This window comes from Taudactylus pleione, unplaced genomic scaffold, assembly GCF_031769625.1.
Source record: "Taudactylus pleione unplaced genomic scaffold, aTauple2 ptg000073l, whole genome shotgun sequence".
NCBI classification, from domain to species: Eukaryota; Metazoa; Chordata; class Amphibia; order Anura; family Myobatrachidae; genus Taudactylus; species Taudactylus pleione.
This window is the reverse complement of record NW_028284475.1, coordinates 2,747,215-2,765,346: the sequence shown is the minus strand read 5'-3', so window position 1 is coordinate 2,765,346 and position 18,132 is coordinate 2,747,215. Positions and strand designations below refer to the sequence as shown.

Here is an 18,132-nt window from a genome sequence, read left to right as displayed (position 1 = left end):
TGTTTTTTGCGGGTGCACCACCCGGCACTTTGGGAGCCTGCAAGTGGGGACAGTATCTGGGAGCTGTATAAAAAGGACCAGATCTTACAACTTTGCAGCTTTTTCATAATCCGACGACTGGGCCTCTAATAAGAAGAGGAGACCTAATATACAAAATGTTATTTCAAGTTTAAATAATTATAAGGTCATGGTTTAAAATATTTTATTGCGAAGGCCCCCACCCGGCTACTTCTTGATGCCACCCGGCTGGAAACATTTTCTGGGGAGAGCACTGGAGCAGAAATAAACATTTAAATAACGCAAAATATTCACATTGAAGCAGTCTACAAAAAATGGTATGTTACTAAGAACTATACAACTAAACTGTTAAGAGCCAAAATAAATAACATGTCAGCCGAGTATTTCTTTATATAATAGGCAGAGTATAGTCCAGTTCCGTATTGAGAAAGATTTTCGTGTATTCGGAATGCAGGTAGTAGAGAAATAAAAATTTTTTAATTTGTGGCCACAGTAACTAAATGGTGCGCTCATCTCCTACCTTCACCCGTTCATGGGTATCTGCAGGCTTGTCCCGGACTTGTGGGGGTTGCAGCCTTATCTTCCTCCTGCGGTGATGTTTAGCCAGGGCTCCGTCTTCCGTAAACTGTCTCTAGTCCTGGAGCGGTGTGCGTCACTAACTTGGGCTTTCTCCTCCGGCGATGTTTAGGCAGCGCTCCGTACTCCGTGCAGTTTCTGGTTCTTTGGCGGGGGCGAGTGCCGGAGGCACGGGCGGCTTGTGCAGAAGAGGAAGCTCCGTCCTGCAGAGCTCGTACCTCCGGAGCTGTTCTTACTGCCGCTGTGATGTCTTGTTACTGCTTGAGTGCGGGTGTGTGGTGGGCGTTTGAAATGCGTTTCTCCCAGTCAGGCTTCGTCCGGGACTATAGGTGTGGTGCTAATTTCCTGTTGTTGCCTTAAATGGTTTCCTTAATTGTATCTTGTTTGCGATCATTAGTCTCTTAGTTGCAAGAAAGTTTGTTTCATCTTGTTTGAAGGTATATCCCCTTTAATTTATTTGTGTTTTTAGAGCAGGATCCTATATTAGGATACTTTAGAGTAGTGACTGAGTATTCTCCCAAGGGTCTGCTAGAGCTTCCATGCATTCGTCCTAGTTTCCGGGGTGCCCTGCTTGGACACAGCCATGTTGGTCCATATTACCTGATTTAGTCTCTCCCAATGGTTGTCCTGCGGTCACTCAGCTGATCCTCTGATCCAATGACCAGCTACCCAGGGGTCTGACTCAGGAACAGGAAGCTGCTGTTCAACTTCACTGTTCGAGTGACTGTGATACTCACCAGTGTTTCTCTATGTAATATCCTCATTGTGTTGCATCAGCCTTCTCGCTGTCCTCCAGTGTTATTTGTATCAGTTCCCATGCTGACTTCCAGTGTGTCTTCAGTTCTCTCACTGACCTCCAGTTCTTCATGTAATAGTTCTTGTGTTGTTTATTATTGTGCTGTCAGTTCCCCAGCTGCATCCCCATGTTACAGGTGTCAGCTTTCATGCTGATTACTAGTTAGCTCTCAATTGAATCCCAGTGTTAGCCTGCGACTGGATCCGTAACTAATTCTCAGTGCATTCCTATGTTACACTTTCCTGTGTTCTTCAGAGCAAACCTGCGACTGGATCCCTAACAAATTCTCAGTGTACTCCCGTGTCACACTTTCTATGTTCTTCAGAGCAAGTGTGCGACGGAATCCATAACAATTCTTTGTGCATTCCTGTGTCTACATTCCTTGTGTTTGTCAGTGCAAGTCTGTGACTGGATTTCTACAATCCTCATTACACCCCTGTGTCTACATTCCCAGTGCTCCTCGGAGCAAGGCTGCAGCTGGATCATCTCCAGTAACCATCTCATTTCCTAGTGTTAATACATTTCTAGGGTTCTCAATGGTAACTTTCTTAACTATAGTTTCCGGTCTTCCATCCACTCCCAGGTACTGTACCTGTCCAGAGGGCCGCAACCTGCTCACTTGGTGCAGCGAAACCCATATCCCAACTGGAGGGGTCACTGGTGAAGACCACCAAGTTAGTTAGACTCCGTGCCTCTGGGCAGGTCTAGCCAAACCTGGGTTTGGCCGCAATAGGAAGACTTAGTCACTGTCACTCTCCTAGTTGTTCCCTAGCCACCCTAACCTCCTGGCTTTTGTCCTCATCTGAGGAACTTCCTGAACGGATCATGACAACTGGAAGGAATTCATCAAGATTGGCGCTAAATTATGGTGGCAATCAGTTATGAGGCAGAACCATTGCTATTAATAACTACTGATTACCAACATTCTCACATAACAAAACATATGTACAACGCAGACTATGTCACATTGGTGGGTGGAGAACAAATGTCATTAATAATTATACATATAATAAAATTGTTATAAACCAGGACTGAAATTTACTAAACCTCGGCCTTGAAATCCCAACTGTATCCTGATGAAATTGTGTCCAGATATGATTACCGAATCTCACACTCACCTTGTATCTGTATAGATAACGTGTCACTCTCCTTCCCCACACGGCCGCTGGGTGTTCTCACCTCACAGGTATAATCCCCAGAATGCACCGGCTGCGCTGACAGAACGCTGTATGTATCAGATACACTGAATTCCTGCACGTTCTGCCCATCTCTGTAGAAAGCAAATTGCAGTCCTGTGATGTCTCGGGGAGGGGCAAGAGCTGTCTCACATATCAGGGTCATGGCGTCACCTTCATTTATTTTGTTTGGAACCATTTTTATTTTGGGATGTAAGAACAGCTCTAGAAGAGGGAATTGTTCAAATTAATAATTGTCTGAGATCAAAGAGACAGAATGTATGTTACACAGCAGCGTTGTCTGTAACATGTGTATTATGTACAGTATGATTTGCTAATAGGTGGGAGCTGTAACAGTGAGTTACAATTATGAGATGTAGTTAGAATGTTATCATCATCCCGACCGTCAGCATCCCGAAGGCAAGTAGCGGGGTTAGGGGGAGGGTTAGCATTAGGGGTTAGGATTAGGCGCTACGGGGAGGGTTAGGGTTAGACACTAAGGGGGGAGGGTTAGGTTTAGGCTGCGGGGAGGGGGAGGTTAAATTTAGGCACTAGGGGGAGGGTAGGCACTGCGGGGGGTTAGGGTTAAGCACTACGGGGAGGGTTAGGCACTGCGGGGGAGGGTTAGGGTTAGGCACTACAGGGAAGGTTAGGCACTGCGGGGGAGGGTTAGGCACTAGGGGGAGGATTAGGCACTGCGGGGGAGGGTTAGGCATTAGCGGAGGGTTAGGCACTGCGGGGGAGGGTTAGGGTTAGGCACTAGGGGGAGGGTTAGGCACTGCGGGGGAGGTTAGGGTTGGGCACTAGGGGGAGGGTTAGGCACTGCGGGGGAGGGTTAGGTTTAGGCACTAGGGGAGAGTTAGGCACTAGGAGGAGGGTTAGGCCCTGCTGGGGAGGGTTAGGGTTAGGCACTGCAGGGGAGGGTTAGGCACTGCGGGGCAGGGTTAGGGTTAGGCACTAGGGGGAGGATTAGGGTTAGGCACTAGGGGGAGGGCTAGGCACTAGGGGGAGGGTTAGGCACTAGGGGGAGGGTTGGGGTTAGGCACTAGGGAGAGGGCTAGGCACTAGGAGAGGGTAAGGGTTAGACACTAGGAGGAGGATTAGGGTTAGGCACTAGGGGGAGGATTAGGGTTAGGCACTAGGGGGAGGATTATGCACTAGGGGGAGGGTTAGGTACTAGGGGGAGGGTTAGGGTTAGGCACTAGGGGGAGGATTAGGTTAGACACTAGGGGGAGGGTTAGGGTTAGGCCCTAGGGGGAGGGTTAGGCACTAGGGGGAGGGTTAGGCACTAGGGGAGGGTTAGGCACTAGGGGGAGGGTTAGGGTTAGGCACTAGGGGGAGGGTTAGGGTTAGGCACTACAGGGAGGGTTAGGCACTGCGGGGGAGGGTTATGCACTAGGGGGAGGGTTAGGGTTAGGCACTAGGGGGAGGATTAGGGTTAGGCACTAGGGGGAGGGTTAGGCACTAGGGGAGGGTTAGGCACTAGGGGGAGGGTTGGGGTTAGGCACTGTGGGGGAGTGTTAGGCACTAGGATGGAGGGTTAGGCACTGCGCGGGAGGGTTAGGTTTAGGCACTAGGGGAGAGTTAGGCACTAGGAGGAGGGTTAGGCCCTGCTGGGGAGGGTTAGGGTTAGGCACTAGGGGAGGGTTAGGCACTACGGGGGAGGGTTAGGGTTAGGCACTAGGGGGAGGGTTAGGCACTAGGGGGAGGATTAGGGTTAGGCACTAGGGGGAGAGTTAGGCACTAGGGGGAGGATTAGGCACTAGGGGGAGGGTTAGGCACTAGGGGGAGGGTTAGGCACTAGGGGAGGGTTAGGGTTAGGCACTAGGGGAAGGGTTGGGGTTAGGCACTAGGAGAGGGTTAGGGTTAGGCACTAGAGGGAGGATTAGGGTTAGGCACTAGGGGGAGAATTAGGCACTAGGGGAAGGGTTAGGCACTAGGGGGAGGGTTAGGCACTAGGGGGAGGGTTAGGGTTAGGCACTAGGGGGAGGATTAGGGTTAGGCACTAGGGGGAGGATTAGGGTTAGGCAGTAGGGGGAGGATTAGTGTTAGGCAGTAGGGGGAGGATTAGGGTTAGGCAGTAGGGGGAGGGTTAGGGTTAGGCACTAGGGGGAGGGTTAGGGTTAGGCACTACGGGGAGGGTTAGGCACTGCGGGGGAGGGTTATGCACTAGGGGGAGGGTTAGGGTTAGGCACTAGGTTAGGCACTAGGGGGAGGATTAGGGTTAGGCACTAGGGGGAGGGTTAGGCACTAGGGGAGGGTTAGGCACTAGGGGGAGGATTAGGGTTAGGCACTAGGGGGAGGGTTAGGCACTAGGGGAGGGTTAGGCACTAGGGGGAGGGTTGGGGTTAGGCACTAGGGGGAGGGTTAGGCACTGCGGGGGAGGGTTAGGCACTGCGGGGGAGGGTTAGGCACTGCGGGGGAGAGTTAGGCACTAGGATGGAGGGTTAGGCACTGCGCGGGAGGGTTAGGTTTAGGCACTAGGGGAGAGTTAGGCACTAGGAGGAGGGTTAGGCCCTGCTGGGGAGGGTTAGGGTTAGGCACTAGGGGAGGGTTAGGCACTACGGGGGAGGGTTAGGGTTAGGCACTAGGGGGAGGGTTAGGCACTAGGGGGAGGATTAGGGATAGGCACTAGGGGGAGAGTTAGGCACTAGGGGGAGGATTAGGCACTAGGGGGGGGGTTAGGCACTAGGGGAGGGTTAGGGTTAGGCACTAGGGGAAGGGTTGGGGTTAGGCACTAGGAGAGGGTTAGGGTTAGGCACTAGGGGGAGGATTAGGGTTAGGCACTAGGGGGAGAATTAGGCACTAGGGGAAGGCTTAGGCACTAGGGGGAGGATTAGGGTTAGGCACTAGGGGGAGGATTAGGGTTGGGCACTAGGGGGAGGATTAGGGTTAGGCAGTAGGGGGAGGGTTAGGGTTAGGCACTAGGGGGAGGGTTAGGCACTAGGGGGAGGATTAGGGTTAGGCACTAAGGGGAGGGTTAGGCACTAGGGGGAGAGTTAGGCACTAGGGGGAGGGTTAGGGTTAGGCACTAGGAAAGGGTTAGGGTTAGACACTAGGGGGAGGATTAGGGTTAGGCACTAGAGGGAGGGTTAGGGTTAGGCACTAGGGGGAGGGTTAGGGTTAGACACTATGGGAAGGTTAGGGTTAGGCACTAGGGAGAGGATTAGGGTTAGGCACTAGGGGGAGGATTAGGGTTGGGCACTAGGGGGAGGATTAGGGTTAGGCAGTAGGGGGAGGGTTAGGGTTAGGCACTAGGGGGAGGGTTAGGCACTAGGGGGAGGATTAGGGTTAGGCACTAAGGGGAGGGTTAGGCACTAGGGGGAGGGTTAGGGTTAGGCACTAGGGGGAGAGTTAGGCACTAGGGGGAGGGTTAGGGTTAGGCACTAGGAAAGGGTTAGGGTTAGACACTAGGGGGAGGATTAGGGTTAGGCACTAGGGTTAGGGTTAGGCACTAGGGGGAGGGTTAGGGTTAGACACTATGGGAAGGTTAGGGTTAGGCACTAGGGAGAGGATTAGGGTTAGGCACTAGGGGAGGGTTAGGGTTAGGCACTAGGGGAGGGTTAGGGTTAGCCACTAGGGGGAGGATTAGGGTTATGCACTAGGAAAGGGTTAGGCACTATGGGGAGGATTAGGGTTAGCCACTAGGGGAGGATTAGGGTTAGGCACTAGGGGGAGGGTTAGGGTTAGGCACTAGGGAGAGGATTAGGGTTAGGCACTAGGGGGAGGATTAGGGTTAGGCACTAGGAGAGGGTTAGGGTTAGGCACTAGGAGAGAGTTAGGCACTATGGGGAGGATTAGGGTTAGGCACTTGGGGGAGGGTTAGGGTTAGGCACTAGGGGGAGGGTTAGGGTTAGGCACTAGGGGGAGGATTAGAGTTAGGCACTAGGAGGAGGGTTAGGGTTAGGCACTAGAGGGAGGGTTGGGGTTAGGCACTAGGGGGAGGGTTGGGGTTAGGCACTAGGGGGAGGGATAGGGTTAGGCACTAGGGGGAGGGTTAGGATTAGGCAGGTGGAGGATTAGGGTTAGGCACTAGGAGAGGGTTAGGGTTAGACACTAGGGGAATGTTAGGGTTAGGCACTAGGGGGAGGGTTAGGGTTAGGCATTAGGGGGAGGGTTGGGGTTAGGCACTAGGGGGAGGGTTAGCGTTAGGCACTAGGGGGAGGGTTAGGATTAGGCAGGGGTAGGATTAGGGTTAGGCACTAGGAGAGGGTTAGGCTTAGACACTAGGGGAAGGTTAGGGTTAGGCACTAGGGGGAGGATTAGGGTTAGGAACTAGGGGGAGGATTAGGGTTAGGAACTAGGGGGAGGATAAGGGTTAGGCACTAGGGAGAGGATTAGGCACTAGGAGAGGGTTAGGGTTAGACACTAGGGGAAGGTTAGGCACTAGGGAGAGGATTGGGCACTAAGGGGAGGGTTAGGGTTGGGCACTAGGGGGAGGGTTAGGGTTAGGCACTAGGGGGAGGGTTAGAGTTAGGTACTAGGGGGAGGGTTATGGTTAGGCACTAGGAGAGGGTTAGGGTTAGACACTAGGGGAAGGTTAGGGTTAGGCACTAGGGGGAGGATTAGGGTTAGGCACTAGGGAGAGTGTTAGATACTAGGGGAAGGTTAGGGTTAGGCACTAGGGGAGGATTAGGGTTAGGCACTAGGGGAGGATTAGGGTTAGGCACTAGGGGGAGGATTAGCGTTAGGCACTAGGGAGAGGATTACAGTTAGGCACTAGGGGGGGGATTAGGGTTATGCACTAGGAGAGGGTTAGGGATAGGCACTAGGGGGAGGATTAGGGTTAGGCATTAGGGTGAGGGTTAGGCACTAGGGGGAGGATTAGGCACTAGGGGGAGGATTAGGGTTAGGCACTATGGGGCGGATTAGGGTTAGGCACTAGGGGAGGATTAAGGGTAGGCACTAGGGGGAGGGTTATGGTTAGGCACTATGGGGAGGATTAGGGTTAGACACTAAGGGGGGATGGTTAGATTTAGGGAGCGGGAAGGGGGAAGTTTAGGTTCAGGCACCGGGGAGGGAGAGTTAGGGTAGGGAGAGGATGAGGGTTAGGATACCAACTGACAGGTGTCTTTATCCTAACCCTGTCAGGATTCCGAGCACCGGTATACTGAGCGCCAGCGTCCCGTACCCATCCAGTTTTTTCTATGCAACTAATGCTTGGTTTAAATGTAAATAGTATATCCACTTTGTGTATATACCAAAGGATACAATTGGAGTCATTCTAACCCGGTGTATACACATTTCTCCTGGGTACACTAATGATAATCACTGGATAACCCCAATCAGAATCTTCTTGGGGCTATTTAAGAACAATCTGTTGAAAGGAATGTTACTCTTTGAAAAACCCTCTCTATAGAAGGGGCGAAATGTGTCAGGGCACCCCTGAATGTGAGCACCCCTGGCTGTGACGTTATCCACCTGGTGATTGATGATCCAGCGCTTATTACAACGAACACAGCAAATTTGGTGATTCTCCCCCTGCTGGTCTCTGATAACAAATGCTGCTCTTTGGCAAGCCCCGCTCTCAGCCTGCAGGCATAAGAGGCGCAGTGATCCGGTACAACGCTGATACAAGGGACGTATTCTAACAGCTTACAAAGTACTGTAACTATATGTCACAACTACTGATTTATTGCAGGGGTGGGGAAACTTTTTTCTGCCGAGGGCCATTTTGATATATATAACATTATTTGTGGGCCTGGTACAGGCCACGCCCCCTCTGTGTGATGTCACACAGGGGCGGGACCACAATCGACAGTGATTACAGCTATTCCCGGAGCAGGCAGCGGTGTGACTGTCTGAAGCACCCTAAGGACGCCCCAGACGGCACTGCTGCATAGATTCTGGCTGCGATGTGCTATTGTAGGCACCCTGCTAGCCAGATGAGGCAGCAGAAAAAAGCTCAGAGGGCCAGACCAAATGATTCCGGGGGCCTTATACGGCCCCTGGGCCTGAGGTTCCCCATCCCTGATTTATTGGATGCTGGAAAAAATTAACACAAACATTTAAAACAGTGTGTATACATTTGTTTTATTTATACAGATATGTAAATTGTTGTTTTAGAGATATCTGTGTGATCCTTGTTACTATTTTTATGTGATTTCATTTATTACCTTTTATATATATTTATAACAGAGTTCCAATTGATATATTGTCTGCCATCTCACAATCTTTGTCCTATGTGGTGATTGGCAGAGCCGTAACTAGACTTTTTGGTGCCCTGTGCCAGAAAGAGCATTGGTGCCCCCCTCATTTTTCAAAGGGACATAATGCACCCAAAAAAGGGCCATGGCCTCATGGGGAAGGGCCAGGGAAGAGATAGGGGAGGCTGGGGATGAAATAATAGGAAGCTACAAGTAAGAATGATAATAAACAGAAATGTGACATGCCCAAACAGCGCCCCCTGACCTGTGGTGCCCTGTGCCATGGCACCGGCCGCACTACCCTAGCTACGGCCCTGGTGATTGGCGCAGTGCTTTGTATCATGTTTTATACTAATTTGGGATAAACCCGAGTGACGGGGATGTGGCCAAACTGTATCCTGATTTTCCCTGTGTAATGTTGGGATGTGCACAGAATCCCACACTCACCTTGTATCTGTATATATAACCCGTCACTCTCCTTCCTCACACGGCCGCTGGGCACTGTCACCTCACAGGTATAATCCCCAGAATGCACCGGCTGCGCTGACAGAACGCTGTATGTATCCGATACACTGAATTCCTGCACATTCCGCCAATCTCTGTAGAAAGCAAATTGCAGCTCTGTCGTGGCTCGGGGAGGGGCGAGAGCTGTGTCACATGTCAGGGTCATGGCGTCACCCTCATATATTGTGTTTGGGACCATTTTTATTTTGGGATGCGAGAACAGCTCTAGAAGAGGGAATTGTTCAAATTAATTATTGCTTGTCTGAGATGAAAGAGACAGAATGTATGTAACACAGCAGCGTTGTCTGTAATACAGTATATGTATTATGTTTCATTTACTAACAGGCGGGAGCTGTAACAGTGAATTATTTAAAGTTACAACTTATGGGATGTAGTTAGAAAGTGATCATACGTCATTGGGGTTAGGCTGCAATTAGGGATAAGGACACTGTTAGTCTGCTATCAGCGTTAGTGTCAGGGACCTCAGATAGTATCACTGCCGGGGGTAAAATCTGACTATGGCCAGAGCGCCATCATTTGAATACCTAGATAAATGCAATGCTTAAAGTCATAGGCGTGGAACCATGGCGTCCGGATAAAGTGCATGTCATAGTGCCCCCCCTTCCCCCCCTCCGTACTGAACTGTGCCAGTGGGGTATGGCCAGCCTGCTGGGGAAATACTGAAATAAACAGCAAACAGTGGCAGCATCGTGCTGGGCATTGAGGTCCTATTGGGGGAATAGAATGCCCTGGTAATCTGACATTAAGGAGTAGCTGCTTTGGCACTGCTTTATTTAGGTATAGCACATAGGATCTGACTTTTATCTCCTTTGAATCATTGTTATTAGTAAATAGAGGATATTGTATTATATATTCTGAGCATTTAACTTAAATTGACAGAGTACATGTGAAAGAGTGAGATTCCACAGGGTGCCCAGCTTATTACTGCAATTACTGCCCCGAGCAGCTATCACTGGCGTGGGGACACCTATGGGAAGCTCCCTTCTCAGCTATGCTCCTACTTAGCAAATATACATTGATTGCACCTACAGTATTATTAATGTGAGTACTACTAACCATGTTCTGTGTACCACCATTATTATTATTTTAGGTATGCTAATATTTTTGAAAAGACCTTTACTTTATATAGCAAAGCAGTGACTTTTTTTAAACTCAAACCTTGTAATTGAAGTTTAGGATTTTTCCTCAAATGTGTCACTTTTAAGTCCTTTGAAGCACAATGAATGAATGAGGAGAGAAGGAGGGAGGGGATGAAAAAACAGGGGAAGGGGAGAGGAAAGGGCCAGTCAGAGAGGTGACAGAAGGCAATAAGAAAGGAGAGGGGAAGGGCAAAGCCAATCAGAGAGGGCCAGTGACAGAAGCCAGTAAGAAAAGGAGAGGGGAGGGTCAAAGAGTCGATCAGAGAGGGGAGGTGACAGAAGCCAATAAGAAAGGAGAGGGGTGGGGCAAAGAGCCAATGCCATGGTAGATAGGGGAGGGAATTAAAGAGGTGAGAAGTGAATGTAATCACTGACAGGAAAGGGGAGGTGACAGAAGATGATCACAGAGGAGAAGGGGCCGGAGGGGAGGTGACAGAAGATGATCACAGAGGAGGGAGGGCCGGAGGGGAGGTGACAGAAGATGATCACAGAGGAGGGAGGGCCGGAGGGGAGGTGACAGAAGATGATCACAGAGGAGGAGGGGCCGGAGGGGAGGTGACAGAAGATGATCACAGAGGAGGGAGGGCCGGAGGGGAGGTGACAGAAGATGATCACAGAGGAGGGAGGGCCGGAGGGGAGGTGACAGAAGATGATCACAGAGGAGGGAGGGCCGGAGGGGAGGTGACAGAAGATGATCACAGAGGAGGGAGGTGACAGAAGATGATCACAGAGGAGGGAGGGCCGGAGGGGAGGTGACAGAAGATGATCACAGAGGAGGGAGGGCCGGAGGGGAGGTGACAGAAGATGATCACAGAGGAGGGGGGGCCAGAGAGGAGGTGACAGAAGATGATCACAGAGGAGGGAGGGTCGGAGGGGAGGTAACAGATGATGATCACAGAGGAGGGAGGGTCGGAGGGGAGGTAATCTGGGCAGCTTGAGATCTGTAACTTAATTAGGATATAGAGCAAAGAAACTGAGATAAAACTAACAGGCGGACGTCATTCTGTGCAGCGCCCCATGAATTCCAGAACCAGGGATGGTGCCCTGTGTCCATTTTGGCGCCCGGAGCTCATGCTCCCCTAGAACCACCCTCGCTACACCCCTGCTTAAAGTATCTTACTTTTGCCATGGGTTGTATGTGGTGCCTGAAGGTCAGGCCTGACATCTTTTACATGAGGTGTTTTGAGGAAAATTTGATGGGGTTCATATAATTAATTTTGGTATGAAGGATGTTAAAATTTGGTTGGAGTTTAACCAACCACAGAAACCTCCTTTTATGGCCTTTTTTAGGAAACCTGGGCTGTCGGTTAAGTTGGTGGTGCAACAGGGGCAAATGCTATGCATTCGATGATACGCAATGTTCCTATAGCAGCATGTGTCATTCTGGTCACTTGTGTTCCACCAGTGGGGGGAGTCACCCAGCTAGAGACTCGGGATTTGGTTTCCTTAGTGCCACCGGGAGGATGCTTCTTGTAGTGCCTTCGCCCATTTGTTAAGTGTCATTGATTCATTAGTTAGACCTCTATTCGCTCAGGGTGGAGGAGGATCTGTCGTTGTCTGGTTTGGGGTTAGAGTGCTGGTTTTGGGGGAATGTTCTGGTTACTTTATGTGCTGCTTATGACTGCATAGACGTTGTGAGAGTGAAGGTGGAACCTATGTGCTGTGCAGTGTTTAATTATGTTTTTGCATTGGTGCATTAAGGCAGGTAAAGGTCATTCTGGCATTGCTCATTATTGGATGGCTTGCTTCTGGCCGGTCCGAAAAGATAGTAGGCAGTGTGCCGATGGTCTTTGTTCTGTTTGGTAATCCCTGTCCCCGTGGCACATCATAAAATGGTCCCACCACATGTCTGCCCTATGTGGGAATAGAGGTAGATACAGCGGCTGCCTGTTATGGATCAGCTGGCACCAAGAAACCCCATAAGTTTGCCCAGGAAGATTGTAGAAGATTTCTGCAATTGTTTAGCGTTTCTTGATTCTTTCATTGGCACCCTAATTTGGCAGTTTCCAGTGGCTGACAGGGTTGGGCTAGGGAGAGGGTTGCACTTGCGGATAGCCATAGGCCTGTATACGTTGGCATACTGCATTCCCTGAAGGAGGTGGTAAATCACAAGGCTAAGTACAAATTCCAGATGGAACTTTTCCTGCTGGCTTTTTCGATGCCGTTTCTCAGCACCTTTTGAATCAGCGACCTTGTGTCTGCTAGCAACTTCTCCACAATGGGTTTGCTGTTTCATTGTGTAGTGGTCCAAGAAGGGCAATTGTTGAGGTCTAAGACACACCAGTTGGGTAGTCTGAAGTGAGTTAAACTGTTTTCCCATGTGTCCCTTCCTATTTGTCCAGTTTAGCTGCTAAATTCCTTGGCGTGCGCCCAGTTTCCGGTGGCCGGTACATGAGGATGGTTCTCCTCTCACCAAGTTCCAGTTCCTCACGGTCTTTCAGAGTTGTATGGAGCATTTGGGTTTAGACAGTCAGAATTTTGGAACACGCTTGTTCCAGATCGGGGCTGCCACACCTGGTGCCTAGTCAGACCCTTCTGCAGAGGTGCTGAGGGGATTAGGCCTGAGCATGTCCTCTGCATACAAGGGCGATGTGTGCACTTCTCAGGACTAGTTTCCGTGTTTGTGGCGAGAGTATGGGGGTTATGTTTTAGGGGCTGATTTCACAGAACTGGCAGGAATTCATCAAAAGTGCTGCTAAATTGAAGGCGGCAATCAGTTATAAGGCAGAACTATTGCTACTAATAATCACTGATTATTACAAGCATTTGTACATCACAGACTGGTGGGTGCAGAAAAAAATGGCATTAATAATTATATATATAATAAAAATGTTAGAAGCTAGGATTGGAATTTACTAAACCTCAGCCTTGAAATCCCAGCTATAGCCTAAAGAAATTGTGTCCTGATTCTCCCCTTTGTAATGTTGGGAGATATAGAGTGTAAGCTCCACTGGGGCAGGGACTGATGTGAATGGACAAATATTCTCTGTAAAGCGCTGCGGAATATGTGTGCGCTATATAAATAACTGGTAATAATCATGATACAGTATCCCGCACTCACCTTCTATCTGTATATATAACCTGTCACTCCTCTTCCTCACACGGCCGCTGGGCACTGTCACCACACAGGTATAATACCCAGAATGCACCGGCTGCGCTGACAGAACGCTGTATGTAGCAGATACACTGAATTCCTGAATATTCCGCCCATCTCTGTAGAAAGCAAATTGCAGCTCTGTGGTGGCTCCGGGAGGGGCGAGAGCTGTGTCACATGTCAGGGTCATGGCGTCACCTTCATTTATTGTGCTTGGAACCATTTTTATTTTGGGATGTGAGAACAGCTCTAGAAGAGGGAATTGTTCAAATGAATAATTGCTTGTCTGAGATGAAAGAGACAGAATGTATGTTACACAGCAGCGTTGTCTGTAACATGTGTATTATGTTTCGTTTACTAGTAGGTGAAAGCTGAAACAGTGATTTTTTTAGTTACAGTACAACTTAAGAATAGTTTAAATAAGGGAGATTACAGAGCAATGAATCTGCAAATTGATATTTTTTTTCAATGAATCATTTGTGGCGTGCTCATTCTGATCCTGGGCGTTCCCACATCACAGGTATAATCCCCAGTGTACACCAGCTGTGCTGACAGAACTATGTATGTTCCATATATATGGTCCGTTCTGTCTGTATGTTCCATCAGCACTGAGGGGCCCATTTATCAAAGTTAATTTGAGGTAAATTCCCCGAAAACACCTGTTTTCGGGGGTTTATCTCAAATACTAAGTATCCCCCAGATGTATGAAGGAGGGACGGCAGCAGGTATCTCCGATATCTATATATAGGATGATCTCCGATACCTGCTGCGATCCCTCCATTGCCGCCAGCAGCCGCCTCCCCCATAGGTTTCTATGGGGGATGCGATGCTGCTAAATGTATCCATATCGGGAATGCGAAGCATAGTGCATTCCCGATATTGGCCTCATCAGCTAACGCCATCTGAAGATAGCATTAGCCGCTGTAGTCTATAGGCAACCTACCGCATTTCAGCCAGCGGAGGGATCTTTTAGATCCCTCCACCGGCAATGGGCGCCGCTCATTGGTGGTGGCTCTGGGAGGGGCGAGAGCTGTGTTACATGTCAGGGTCATGGCGTCACCTTCGTTGCTGCTCATGTGCAGTCCGCGGGACTGCGCATTCGCAGCAGCACCGCATGCACTCCGGCCACATCGCAGGGACGGGCTCCTTTTGGAGCCCGTCTCCCTACATGTGCCTGTACATACATTCAGACGCTATGATCGCATTTTGCAATGCGATCATGGGCGGTACTGGATGCCCTGATCGCATTGCAAAATGCGAACATTAATAAATGGGCCCCTAATACAGAGATTTACACTAATACAATACCTGTGTGATCACACTGCCTGCACTCTGTATCAGTAACAGTTATGGGAGAGGAGACAGGAGCACGCACACACAGCACTGCACATACATCCAGGTACCTCCCCCTTATAGGGATACATCACTGCCCAATACCTGTGTGATCACACTGCCTGCACTCTGTATCAGTAACAGTTATGGGAGAGGAGACAGGAGCACACACACAGCACTGCACATACATCCAGGTACCTCCCCCTTATAGGGATACATCACTGCCCAATACCTGTGTGATCACACTGCCTGCACTCTGTATCAGTAACAGTTATGGGAGAGGAGACAGGAGCACACACACACACAGCACTGCACTTACATCCAGGTACCTCCCCCTTATAGGGATACATCACAGCCCAATACCTGTGTGATCACACTGCCTGCACTCTGTATCAGTAACAGTTATGGGAGAGGAGACAGGAGCACACACACACAGCACTGCACTTACATCCAGGTACCTCCCCCTTATAGGGATACATCACAGCCCAATACCTGTGTGATCACACTGCCTGCACTCTGTATCAGTAACAGTTATGGGAGAGGAGACAGGAGCACACACACACAGCTCTGCACTTACATCCAGGTACCTTCCCCTTATAGGGATACATCACAGCCCAATACCTGTGTGATCACACTACATGCACTCTGTATCAGTAACAGTTATGGGAGAGGAGACAGGAGCACACACACACACACAGCACTGCACTTACATCCAGGTACCTCCCCCTTATAGGAATACATTACAGCCCAATACCTGTGTGATCACACTGCCTGCACTCTGTATCAGTAACAGTTATGGGAGAGGAGACAGGAGCACACACACACAGCTCTGCACTTACATCCAGGTACCTTCCCCTTATAGGGATACATCACAGCCCAATACCTGTGTGATCACACTACATGCACTCTGTATCAGTAACAGTTATGGGAGAGGAGACAGGAGCACACACACACAGCACTGCACATACATCCAGGTACCTCCCCCTTATAGGGATACATCACAGCCCAATACCTGTGTGATCACACTGCCTGCACTCTGAATTAGCAACAGTTATGGGAGAGGAGACAGGAGCACACACACACAGCTCTGCACTTACATCCAGCTACCTCCCCCTTATAGGGATACATCACTGCCCAATACCTGTGTGATCACACTGCCTGCACTCTGTATCAGTAACAGTTATGGGAGAGGAGACAGGAGCACACACAGCACTGCACTTATATCCAGGAACCTCCCCCTTATAGGGATACATCACAGCCCAATACCTGTGTGATCACACTGCCTGCACTCTGTATCAGTAACAGTTATGGGAGAGGAGACAGGAGCACACACACACACAGCACTGCACATACATCCAGGTACCTCCCCCTTATAGGGATACATCACAGCCCAATACCTGTGTGATCACACTGCCTGCACTCTGTATCAGTAACAGTTATGGGAGAGGAGACAGGAGCACACACAGCACTGCACTTACATCCAGGTACCTCCCCCTTATAGGGATACATCACAGCCCAATACCTGTGTGATCACACTGCCTGCACTCTGTATCAGTAACAGTTATGGGAGAGGAGACAGGAGCACACACACACACAGCACTGCACTTACATCCAGGTACCTCCCCCTTATAGGGATACATCACAGCCCAATACCTGTGTGACCACACTGCCTGCACTCTGTATCAGTAACAGTTATGGGAGAGGAGACAGGAGCACACACACACAGCACTGCACTTACATCCAGGTACCTCCTCCTTATAGGGATACATCACAGCCCAATACCTGTGTGATCACACTGCCTGCACTCTGTATCAGTAACAGTTATGGGAGAGGAGACAGGAGCACACACACACAACACTGCACTTACATCCAGGTACCTCCCCCTTATAGGGATACATCACAGCCCAATACCTGTGTGATCACACTGCCTGCACTCTGTATCAGTAACAGTTATGGGAGAGGAGACAGGTGCACACACACAGCACTGCACTTACATCCAGGTACCTCCCCCTTATAGGGATACATCACTGCCCAATACCTGTGTGATCACACTGCCTGCACTCTGTATCAGTAACAGTTATGGGAGAGGAGACAGGAGCACACACACAGCACTGCACTTACATCCAGGCACCTCCCCCTTATAGGGATACATCACAGCCCAATACCTGTGTGATCACACTGCCTGCACTCTGTATCAGTAACAGTTATGGGAGAGGAGACAGGAGCACACACACACACAGCACTGCACTTACATCCAGGTACCTCCCCCTTATAGGGATACATCACAGCCCAATACCTGTGTGATCACACTGTCTGCACTCTGTATCAGTAACAGTTATGGGAGAGGAGACAGGAGCACACACACACAGCACTGCACTTACATCCAGGTACCTCCTCCTTATAGGGATACATCACAGCCCAATACCTGTGTGATCACACTGCCTGCACTCTGTATCAGTAACAGTTATGGGAGAGGAGACAGGAGCACACGCACACAGCTCTGCACTTACATCCAGGCACCTCCCCCTTATAGGGATACATCACTGCCCAATACCTGTGTGATCACACTGCCTGCACTCTGTATCAGTAACAGTTATGGGAGAGGAGACAGGAGCACACACACACAACACTGCACTTACATCCAGGTACCTCCCCCTTATAGGGATACATCACAGCCCAATACCTGTGTGATCACACTGCCTGCACTCTGTATCAGTAACAGTTATGGGAGAGGAGACAGGTGCACACACACAGCACTGCACTTACATCCAGGTACCTCCCCCTTATAGGGATACATCACTGCCCAATACCTGTGTGATCACACTGCCTGCACTCTGTATCAGTAACAGTTATGGGTGAGGAGACAGGAGCACACACACACAGCACTGCACTTACATCCAGGCACCTCCCCCTTATAGGGATACATCACAGCCCAATACCTGTGTGATCACACTGCCTGCACTCTGTATCAGTAACAGTTATGGGAGAGGAGACAGGAGCACACACACACACAGCACTGCACTTACATCCAGGTACCTCCCCCTTATAGGGATACATCACAGCCCAATACCTGTGTGATCACACTGTCTGCACTCTGTATCAGTAACAGTTATGGGAGAGGAGACAGGAGCACACACACACAGCACTGCACTTACATCCCGGTACCTCCCCCTTATAGGGATACATCACAGCCCAATACCTGTGTGATCACACTGCCTGCACTCTGTATCAGTAACAGTTATGGGAGAGGAGACAGGTGCACACACACAGCACTGCACTTACATCCAGGTACCTCCCCCTTATAGGGATACATCACTGCCCAATACCTGTG

The 18,132-nt window shown here is 49.9% G+C and overlaps 1 protein-coding gene across 1 annotated transcript in view; it reads right to left on the bottom strand.

Moving 5' to 3' along the window:
* Window positions 1-18,132, bottom strand: part of LOC148532529 (Fc receptor-like protein 5) — a 57,124-nt gene that overhangs the window by 19,150 nt on the left and 19,842 nt on the right. Inside the window, exons 4-6 of the mRNA XM_088467512.1 lie at window positions 13,437-13,718; window positions 9,159-9,440; window positions 2,509-2,790 (exon numbers count right to left, since the gene is read on the bottom strand). Coding sequence (XP_088323638.1) covers window positions 2,509-2,790; window positions 9,159-9,440; window positions 13,437-13,718 — 846 coding nt within the window. The remainder of the gene's footprint in view (window positions 1-2,508; window positions 2,791-9,158; window positions 9,441-13,436; window positions 13,719-18,132) is intronic.